An 11504-nucleotide genomic window follows, 5' to 3' on the forward strand; every position below is an offset into this window, starting at 1 on the left:
TTTCAGCATCATTACTCCAGTCTTCAGTGTCACACGATCTTCAAAAATCATTCTAATATGATGATTTGCTGCTCAAGAAACATTTCTGATTATTATCAATGTTTAAAACAATTGTGCTGCACAATATTTTGTTAAAACCATTAAATTTATCAGTATTTATTAATAGAGCTTGCAAAAGAGCAGTATTTATTTTACTTTTTTGTCATTTTAAAAGTCTTTACTGTAACTTATCAAATGAATCCATCTTTCTGTATAAACATAATTTTTCAAGACAATAAATCTTTAAAATATTGAAAATGGAAATAATGACCAATAATAACCACATTAGAACAACCAAAAATGTAAATTCTGTCATTAATTACTTACCCTCATGTTGCTCCAAAACCCATAAGACCCTTTTGTGCAGAACACAAATTAAGGTTTTTTAACAGATGCCTTGTGTACAAAAAAACAACAACAGCAAAAAAAAAAAAAAAAAAAAAAAAAAATGTATTCAGAAATGATGTATCCCCAACAGATTTTCACAAAAGTACCATGAGATTGCCAGCTCTCACGCCAACTCAACACTAATGCATCATGGTGCTCTCGTGAATGTGTTATTTTATAAATAAAAAAATTAATTTCTCAGATTTCATTAAAAAGTTCTGCATTTATGTTTCAAAGATGAACAAAAGTCTGACTTGGAACAACATGAAGGTGAGCGACAAATTTTTGGTTTAACTAACACATTAGGTCAATCGGTTTCCTCGGGGCACCAGTAGATCTCTGGCTGATCTCTGATCTTCTGGTTCTTCTGCTCCTTCCACCGTCCCAATCCTGGATTAATGAGCCACGGCAGATGTTTTTTTGCGCTGTGTTTTTTCACCAGCATCTAAAGTGAGAAAGAAAACAATAACTAAAATGTAAATGTAAAAAAAATAATACAAAAACAATGGTTGTCCAAAATGTACAAATTAAAGAGTACTCATTCTTCATGAGGGATTATTAACCAATCAGTATGTCAGGGGTTGTCAACTCTGGCCCTTAAGGTGAGACTTAGGTCTCCGCAGAGCAAAAGTGGGGGTTTATGACTTTGTGGGTGATTTCAAACTGCTGGGTGTTTCTAAATCATGCAATCAAAATGATCCCCCTTACCTAGCCCCACCCCTAAACCTACCGTCACTATGACGTCAGCCAATCAGGTATCATGGTCTAAAAACACCCTGATCTGGTAACTCCCATTACTTTCCTGAAGAGACCTATACTTGCTTAAGGTCCACTGTCATGCAGAGGTTACGTCTCAATCAGCTTCACAGTTCACTAAGTTGTGAATTAATATATTTTGTACATGAATTCTGCCACTGGTAAACACAGTGGCTCACTATACACTGGTGACTATTTCTGTCCCCATTGTACAACATCACTACTGACATTAATGCACAACAGTAAAGCTGATATCTTTTTTTTTAATGCTATTTACAGCACATTATGATAAATACTTTGTTACATGTATGTGCAAGATTTAAGTCATAAATAAATTAGAAATGTTTATTAGATTAGACATTACCTGTCTAGTGATATATGTTTATGCTGAATATATAATATTGGTTTGTGTTTTAAAATCTATTACGTGTAACTTTATAGCGAATTATCTCTTTAAAAGCCCCTTTCACACTGCGATTCCGGAAAATACACGGGTAATGTGTCCCCGGCAATTGTTCCCGGGTCGCTAGATTTTGCACTTTCACACTGCCAGTGATTACCCGGAATGTGTGTGTGCGTTCACACACTACCCGTGAAGGTCCCGTGAAGACACGTGATATCAGGGAGTGACGTGTAATGTACGAGTCGAAAACGCTAGGCACGTTAACATTCACTGAAGCTGGTGAACGATCTCAGCTTCAGCGCGGAAAGTGAGGAACTAACTGATCTCTGCTTCATTACAGTTTGCACATATTTGTTTTGTCACCAACGTTGATCTGCCTTCAAAACACGCTAAAAGAGTCACGCGATAACTTGCGTCATCACTACGACACGGCATTAGTTCTGGCTTTTGTTCACACCGCACTCATTTCGGGACTGAACCTGGCAATGTTACTAGGTCCCCAACCCAGGATCGATCCCGGAATCAATCCTGGGACGTGTTTGCATTCACACAGAAGGCGACCCGGCATTGTTCCGGCAATTTTCCGGGTCCAACGTGCAGTGTAAAGGGGTCTAAAATTGTGAGATTTAAAACCTCCTAAAAGGGAACTTATTGAGCATCGATGCTTCCTGGTTTTCACAGCTTTTGTAGGGAGCAAACATTTCAGTGCACTGTAAAAAAAAAAAAAAAATTGTGATTGAGGCAGCCCTTAACCACTGACTTCTGAGCAATGGACCTAAGTGATAAACACCCAAAGTTTAGGTCCACACTAGAGCTGTAATCGGGCCTTAAAAAGTTAGGCCCGACAGGACCCGAGCCCGACAGATTTCGGCCCGAGCCCGACAAGTACATTTTCATTGACAGCTTTTTAAAAGCCCGAACCCATTTACAGCCCGACATTATTCAAATGTGCGCACGCACACAGCTCTTTTGTCAAGAATGAGTCATTTATACATGTTTTAACATAATATATTCATAACTAACTTAGGCTATAGGCCACTTGGAAGTTGGAACAAAGAAATAAAAATATGTCCTCTGTCACATCGTAACATCTCAGCACTCTAAATAGGCCTAGGCATAGGCTCATTTAGCCTTTAAATAGGCCAATGCACCAATAAAAATGAGTCTTTCTTAACAAATTAAATTAAGTTAAATTCTAAATTAAGATCGGTATTTGGCAATAACGAAATTCAAAAAGGCTCCGCAGAATTTGCTTCGCCACTAGCAGCTGAAATTTAATAAAAGAATAATGCCAACATTAGCCTATATACTCTGTCTACATTATGCATTTAAGACTCAATTAATATATTTAGTTATAATTTGAAAAAACTTTTACTCACCAAGATTAGGCTAGGCCTACATGTTTTTGTGGTGGAGGAAAATTATTGAATCCACTGTAGATGGCTTCAGCGCGTTCCTCCGCTCACTGATGGTGCGTCCAGCAATATAACCCACTGGCTCATTATTATATTATTATAAATTATAAACATAGTCAAAACTTTTCCACACCTCAGACTTTGCTTTAGTTGCTGGTGCAACCAAAACGTAATCACCAGAGGCAAGCCTCCGTTTCACCTACTCAGCATACATTTTCGCGTCTTTCTCGCGCTAATCGAAACCCATCACATGACCGCTCATTTACCTCACAAACCGGAGCCCGTGTAAAATGATATAAATTAAGACCGAACCCAACCGAACCCGTCGGGTCCCATCGGGTTCGGGCAAAGATCTTCAGTCCCCACTGATCACACTCACCTGTTTGTGACTTTATACTTAGTAAAACTGAAGACCTTGATTAATGTGTTCAGGTGCACTGCACTAGGTTGGTGCAAAACTCTGCATGTAAGTGGACCTTGAGAGACAATGTTGAGATCTCCTGCTATATGTATGACTTACAACACTGGTGTCCAGTCCTGGGCATGCAGGACCACCGTTATGCAGAGTTTCTGGTGATCTTTGATCAGCTGCTCAGGTCTGCTTAATTGGGGTTGGAGCTAAACTCTGAAAAAAAAGAAGACAACCAATATTATAATGTTAAAAAGTTAAACAACGTTAAAAAATTTGATTCATAAATATGCACAACATCTGAAAATGCACAAAGATGAGAAGAAAGCTATGTGTTTAATGAGAACTTTCAACCACACTGAAAAATAAGAAGCAATATTAAGTTACAGATGCATTTTCTTTTATTCTTATTATTCTTATGATTCTCATTGAAATAAGTTACAATTACCTTGGTGGTTTATCGATGATTTTCAGTCTCTGAAATAGAAAATATATATCAATGATGAACTATTATTTACCCCGTTTGTATCTGCGAGGCGTTCATTACACATTTTCCCTGTGTGTTAAGATCAGTAATTATGACTGTCGAATATCTGACTTGACTCAATGTATTTTGCCCCCAAGTCATATGTCTCATAATGTCTAAAAATGATCTTCGACAAGATACACGCTCCAACTCTAGGGTATGGACATCAGCATGGAAGAATCTAGGAACATAAGAAATCTGTCAAAGCCAACAATATTTATTATACAATGCCAGGTTTATTATAAATAAACTGTAGCAGAGGTGAAATGCAGAAAAGAAAAGTAATTTACAGAATATACTAGAAAGAAAAAATAGAAAGAATAATAACAGCAGCAGGAATTTAAAGTTTCAGGTTTACTAACTGAATCAAGTAAAAGAGCAATCATATACATGCGCTATTACACGTCTGAGTGATCTTAACGCAGTACATAGCGAGGTGGTTTATAGATAATGCTCTTACAGTGTGGACATCAAAATAACTAACAAGCAAAACAAACACACACACACACACACATATTATGAAATATTATATAAATACACACGCACATATATAAGAAAAATACAGATTCATGCTGATATAAGCGAAATATATTGTGAAAGATGCATATAAAGTTACCTCTTGTAGTTAGCATTAAGGTTGAGATGCTAACGGACTTTTTCTGAAGACAATAAAACCATTTCTATAAAGTAAATGTTCAACGGAAGCGTGTCATTTACATGAAAGAAACTTTCAGGAACACTTTGATGTACTATTTGTCTAATTTAGGGACGAAACTTACCTGAAATGAGTGAAAACAACCATGAGAGACAGCATTCAGCTACTTGACAGTTGAGCTGCCGCCCCGTTTCCATGGTGACGTCCTCAGCTCCAGTTCAGCGCGCGCCCAATCAAATCTTTTTCAAAATATATTTCAATATATTTAACAGTGCTTCAGATATGATGTATAATCTATTTCTTCACTAGCTATATTTGTTAATGGCTGTGGTCCGAAATAAACGTGTTTTTCTGCTAAATTTGAACTAAAGCCCATCTACATCTATTTTTTGGGCTAAATTTGGATTAAAAAAAAAAAGACGTTTAAACGTCGCTTTTTGGGCTTAATTTGGACCAAATCTCTCGGACCAAACAAAGACCATTTTTCAACGTCGTTTTTTTGGTCTAAAAGAAAGCCATGACGGGCCGACTTTATTTAGACCAGAAAACAACGTCCAAATGACGTCTGGTGCTGGGTGGGTTACAATCATAAAGCTTATAGATTCCAATAAATATGCATTTATAAATAAATAAATGTACTTACAACTTTGTCCAAGCTCTACAATGTGAATGTCATTTCCATTATGTCTGGATAGCATTTTGATGGATACAACTCAAAAGGACTTGCTGCGGTCCATCCACAAGATTATTGAATTCTGCGCTGATCTTCAGTCATTCCAAAATATCATAAACATGACAAATACAGAAACACGTCAAAACACTGTAAAATAATAACATAAATATATAAATACATCTTTAAAGAGAAAGTCAAATGTATTGACAAGTTTGTTTTAATTACCAAAGACAAACTTTACCATCCAAACTTTTAAATGACACAACACAGAATTATAACAAAATAAAAGAAAATTTCACACATTTGTGTCAATCCTTATTGTATGGCTATTTATACAAGATAAAGCTATGCTATTATTACTGTTATTCTAGAATATATAGTTTTGAACGTATGCAATTTACTTATGACCGTATATTCATGCAGCATTACACTGGGTTCTGGTGAGGCACTTGAATGATTAATGTTACTTCAGAAAACTGAAAGAAGAGTTTGTAACGTTACCTTCAGAACTTCATCTGAACCATGCTTATGTCAGCGATATCAAATGTAACGTTGAGTTACGCGCTCCAAAATAACTGAGAGGTGCTCATCTATGGTGCTCATTCGTTTCCCTTATAACATGCAGAAAAGAGATAGTTCGAGTAGTAATATTGTATTTTACAGAATTTTTCATCGTTGTATATTCTGATGGATGTCTTTAGTAAACTCTTTACGCTGTCAGGTTTAAAGACATAACAAACTGTATTTTTGTTGTTCTCCATGAATCCATACAGTGATCCGTTGAGCTCTCGCGCTCTGTTTAAACGGTCTCTAATGCAGCTCTGGGCTCAAATAATACATAACAAACTGTATTTTTGTCGTTCTCCATATAAGTTCAGCTCAGTACCGCGTGGGAGAATAACGTTATTTGTTTTATTATTTATAAGGAAAATACTGTGGAACCGCCTGTATTTTGAGGCTTCAGAGTGCCGCGAAACGAACATTTACATACATACAGAAAATACGACTCTTTAAACCATGCTTACTCTTCTTAGACAAACAATTTAATTTTACACTTTAAGCCAATAAATACAAATATTTTACTTACCAAAGTTGTATTCTGGTAAAATCTCGCGATAAGTGATGTTGTGAATGTGATATTGCCTGTAATTGAGTCAACAAATTTTTTTAAGTTATAAGCCTGTAATTGAGACAACAAAAACTTTAAATTAATAATGTTTGAGATGCGCCTTGCCTCGCCTGAAATGTAGGCGAGAATAGGCAGCTGCAGTAAGGGGTCAAAAAAGACCTTTTAATTTGGACACTTCCTGAATCTCGCTGTTTTGTCGCCTGCAAACGTCAGCGATGGAGGAGATCGCGTTCGCGTTTTTTATCGCAGATGAAGTGAATAGGCATGTTTGAGATGAGCAAAATCTGCGCAGAACCGATCACCGGTGATCATCGCAAGATGCATGCCGGTTAGAAAAGTGTCCGAGTTACGTCCGCCTTGCTCTGATGTCATGCTGACGTGTGCCAAAAAACTCGCGACAGCGAGGCTGCTGTGTCGGATTGAGCAGTCGAGCGCAGCTGCGCTCCACCGACTGCGCTAGTCAAAAGCATGATGGGAAACGACTAACTGACGACACAGCTTCATGCTCATTGGCTGAGAATGTCAACTGATACATTTTCTCTTTATTCTAAGAATTAGATTACCCTTTATTTATTTATATTTACATGCGAACTAAACAAAAACAAAACACGCATAGTGAAGTTAAGAATTAGGACAAGCGTTTATTTTATTTTTCTCTTAATTAGAATTCTTTCTTGTTGTAATTTTCACTTTATTTGAATTAATAAATCATCAGTAACTGCAAGTTGTGTCAACATAAAAAAATTCGTTGAAACAACTAAACTGCTAAATAATTTTTTACAGTGAATTCAATTCAATTCAGAAGCTTTATTGAGAAATTTAAAACAGAAAGCCCAAAAAGCAAACATTTTCGTAATGCAAATACAATTCGCAGACAATAAAAGTTGTTGATAAAAATATGTAATCCGATCTAGGAAAACCCACCACATGGTGAAATTTTACCTTTTCAGGTTTTGATACCATATGAAAGCCAAGTTCATGCCCTTTCTAAAACTAGTATTAGAAGTAAAAGTCACTTTACTGTGGTAAAAGACTTATTTTAGTCACTGTACTTGATGTAAAAGATACAAAATGACCCCAAGGAACACAGAACACTTGCAAACATTTAAACATTATGTGTCCAACTCTACAGTTCTTTTCCTGGTCTACTTTGGAGTTATTGCTGGACTTACATTACCAGACACTGTTCAGGGTTGTAACTTGTAGTTTTATGTTCTAAACTTGTAGTTTTAGTTCATGTTGTCACCATTCAAACTAAATGAAAGTAATGCGTAACAATAGTTTCCAATAGTTTGGTGCTGGGGGCCCTTTAAGAATGAGAGCTGTCTGTCAGGAGCATCATTACACAAACAGAATAACGTTACCCTGAAGAGGACCATTTCCGTTGTTTATCATGATGGGCATAGTCTCTAAACTTTTGATCACCCCTTGCATGTTTAGATAGCAACACTAATAAAAACCATCTAATTTACAACTGTTTGCGCACCTGTGCATATAACAAACTGTCATCGGACTCCTCCTCTTTAGTAGTCTCAGCCTCAGACGTCACGCCCACGGACCGTTGGCTAAACGTCTGGGCCCGTATTCTCTAAAAGCTGGGCCTGTATTCACAAAAGACTTTTTAATCTTTATCAAACAGATAACCTTACCCTGTAACGAGGACCGTTTAGCTAAGAGTTTTCTCTTAAAACATATTCACAAAGCTAGAAAAAGATTTTGGAAAAAAATCCAAGTCCAGGCACCAATAGATAGCAAAATTAAAAAGCCTTTAATAGTTGGGCTAAGCTTAAAACACCAACGCGTATCGGCCCATTGGCCCATCACCAACACCCTGACAAACTGTCAAGGGGACGATACGCGTTGGTGTTCTCATGCTTTAGACGTCATATTAAACGGGAACTTTGGCATCCTATTGAGTGTATGGGCCCGTAATTCAAAAATCTTTTTCTACATAACCCTTCCAGTTTCCCAAATACAAGGATTAAAGCAGCGCTAAGAGTTTTCTCTTAAAACATATTCACAAAGCTGTTGAGACAAACTTTTATTAAGGAATAGACAGAAGTCTCAAGCTAAGAGTAAGGGCGGGGTTGACCTTGTTGCTATGGATGATGTCAGCATACTTTCTAACTATGCACACAGTGATTGGCTGATAGTCTCTGTCAGAGATTTATTCATAGAAATATGTAGAGTGCAATATTATGTTGCCATGTTCAAATAAAGGTTTAAAAATCTAAATGTTAATTGCCACATTCAAACAAAGATTTTAAAATCCATCACTAATTAAACAAGTTAGCTAATTAGCATCAGCTAATTGTCAGTCTCTTATATGTATGCTTCTCGTAAACAATTAGTCAATATGCATTAAGGCTGCCCATGACTAAAGATTTTTCTGGTCAACTAGTAATTGTTCATTTTAAGCATTAGTGGACTATTAGTCACACATCTATTCATAAACCATATAAATCATAATAATGAGCCTTTAATTGCCTACATAGCCTAATAAGCGCTCAAGCACACACAAAAAAATGTTTGCCATAGCACACTGGCAAATATAATAATTATTGAATGTGTTAGGGAAAAACAGCAAGTACACTGCATTAACGTTTTAATAATTTATTGTTACACTAGTGCTTTCTGTTTTCGGTTTAAGAGATGAAGTATGCGACAGTGACTCATCTCCGCAGCACCTGTATGCATGTTTGTTACATATTACATAATCTGAGAATATTTGTTTTCTATTTGAATTGGTTCATTTAAAAGTTTCCATCTCTATAGATATATTTTTCATGTCTGTAATAAGGCAAGCATACACAGAGTTTCGAAGTGATGCGCTCAAGTTCACAGAGTCTGAGACGGCAGAAAGCGCATCACGTTTGCTTTTTTTTTTTTACTAAAGTGTAACTTTTCGTTGTTATTCGAGTGCACATGAATCAACATAGAGTCTTTACAGATACAAAAGATGCATTACTCTTATCTGGATGGGCAGTGTTTATGGCAAAACTATTTGAACTGAGTGCGTACGCAATTTCTATGCCTATTTTGTGCGTACACAATGTTTATACATGAGATGGATGTTATATAGTCCATTATAACATTGTTTAGGGCACTAACATCATCAAGATTGATCTAAACAAGAAAACCAATATAACTTAACAGATAATCCACACCACACTGCATTCTTATGCCCCACCATACCCCAACACTCAAAAAAATATATATAATATAAAATAATAAAAATAATAATAATAATTAACTTATTTTAAAACACTACTTTTCTGCACTAAATAAGTGAACATTTGAACACAACATGAAACTCATAAGAAAGCAGAATGATATCATTTATATCACGAAGCAAAATGAAATACAAGAATATAACTTTTTGACATTGTTCTTTGGAGAGGCACTCCATCTTTGAGTTGATCTGAATCTCAGTTGAATCTGACACTTTTAAATGCTAAACAAAATTTATAATAATGTATCTAATGTTTCTTTGTCATGCCGCTTGTAATCTCTGGTCAGGACCGATTTATCCACATGATATTTTATTCCTTGATGCAATATTTGGTGAGGATGCTCATCAGACCTGATAGTGCTGGATCTGAAGATGATCTACTTGCTGTGATTGTTTTTTGTGTGTTTGTGTAGAGAAGAATATTGAATGAAACACTTCCCACAGTCAGTGCAGTGATACGGTTTCTCTCCAGTGTGGATCCTCTCATGTGTTTTCAGATTTGCTGAGTGATTGAATCTCTTGTCACAGTGTGAACACTTGTAAGGTTTCTCTCCAGTGTGGATCCTCTCATGTGTTTTCAGATGTGTTAAATGACTGCATCTCTTGTCACAGTGTGAACACTTGTAAGGTTTTTCTCCAGTGTGAATCCTCTGGTGCAGTTTTAAACAGTTTGCTGTAGTAAAAGTCTTTTCACACTCAAAGCACATGTACTCTCTCACACCAGTATGTATTTTCTGATGTACTTTCAAATTTTGTAGACATGAAAAACTCTTTCCACACAAATGACATGAAGGTAGCTTCTCCTTTGTATGAACTCTCAGGTGTTTTCTCAGGTATGAAGCGCCCGAAAATGTTTTGCCGCATTGATCACATGTGTACAGTTTCTCTCCAGTGTGGATCCTCTCATGTGTTTTTAGGTCTCCTGACCGACTGAATCTCTTGTCACAGTGTGAACACATGTACGTTTTTTCTCCAGTGTGGATGTTCATGTGCTTCTTAAGGCTCCACAAATGTGCTAAAATCCCCCCTTTTTGTGCAAAACTTTTCCCACATAGAACACAATGAACTCTCATGTGACGCTCAAGACAATTTTTTCTTGTCAAACTCTTTCCACACTGAGTGCAGGTGAAAGATTTCTTGGCTGGTCTTTTAATTAAATCTATCTTTTTTGTTTGAGACCAACTCAAAGGTTTTTCTCCAGTTTCAGCATGATTTTTCTCCTCAGATTCACTCAATTCTTCATTCTTCACGTTTTCTTCAACCAACTCTGAAACAGAAGTAAAAAATGGTTCATTTCTAGTAACTCACAGAAAGCAGATACATGTGGACATGAAAATGATTCCTGATATAGCAGTGTAAATTAGATAATTGTTATACAAAATTTTGGTAATTTTGATGAATTTTTATAAAATATATAACCCTGGAATTTTTCTATGAATGAGGTACACTGATCTTCAAATTATTATTCTTAAAACATTATAGGCAAAAATCCATGTTTCTATAAGAAGAACTGTTACATATGTGTGATCCACTACAAAAATGATCAGACATAATGTTATTGATAAAAGTGCCCAGTTCATATAAAGTGTCTCTTACAGGGCTCCAGGCGAACATTTGTTAGCAGTGGCACCAGACCCAGTAAGTTCAACAGATAGTGACGGCAGAAGCAGGTCATTTATTTCTTGGTAATGCACATTTGACAGTAAAGCACTAAGCTTGAATTTGGAATCATACAAAATGTACTTTTATGAACAATATTAACATGCAAATTCTAATTTTTACATAGAAAATTAATATATTTTACTCTTATTAAATGTACAATCAGTGGCAGATTTGGGCCATCTTGCCAGGGACAGCACAGGACAAACCTTGCACTGAAC

At 36.2% G+C, this 11504-nt stretch overlaps 1 protein-coding gene and 1 long non-coding RNA gene across 2 annotated transcripts; both read right to left on the reverse strand.

Annotated features, from left to right (window-relative positions):
• Nucleotides 1–3406: 3406 nt before the first annotated feature.
• Nucleotides 3407–4608, reverse strand: LOC109069070. Its single transcript, XR_006154268.1, has 3 exons — nt 4552–4608; nt 4008–4116; nt 3407–3625 (listed from the first exon to the last, which is right to left on the reverse strand). It is a non-coding gene; the product is annotated as an uncharacterized LOC109069070 (long non-coding RNA).
• A 5262-nt stretch (nt 4609–9870) lies between these two features.
• On the reverse strand, nt 9871–10613 carry LOC122136840 (zinc finger protein 664-like). The gene has a single exon (XM_042721427.1). The coding sequence runs from the start codon at nt 10611–10613 to the stop codon at nt 10002–10004; it is 612 nt and encodes a 203-aa protein (XP_042577361.1). The 3' UTR covers nt 9871–10001.
• Nucleotides 10614–11504: the final 891 nt, after the last annotated feature.

This window comes from Cyprinus carpio, chromosome B3, assembly GCF_018340385.1.
Source record: "Cyprinus carpio isolate SPL01 chromosome B3, ASM1834038v1, whole genome shotgun sequence".
NCBI classification, from domain to species: domain Eukaryota; kingdom Metazoa; phylum Chordata; class Actinopteri; order Cypriniformes; family Cyprinidae; genus Cyprinus; species Cyprinus carpio.

Excerpts from the sequence above, each read along its gene's own strand:
- LOC122136840 (XM_042721427.1), bottom strand. The coding sequence starts at position 10,613 with ATGAACATCCACACTGGAGAAAAAACGTACATGTGTTCACACTGTGAC.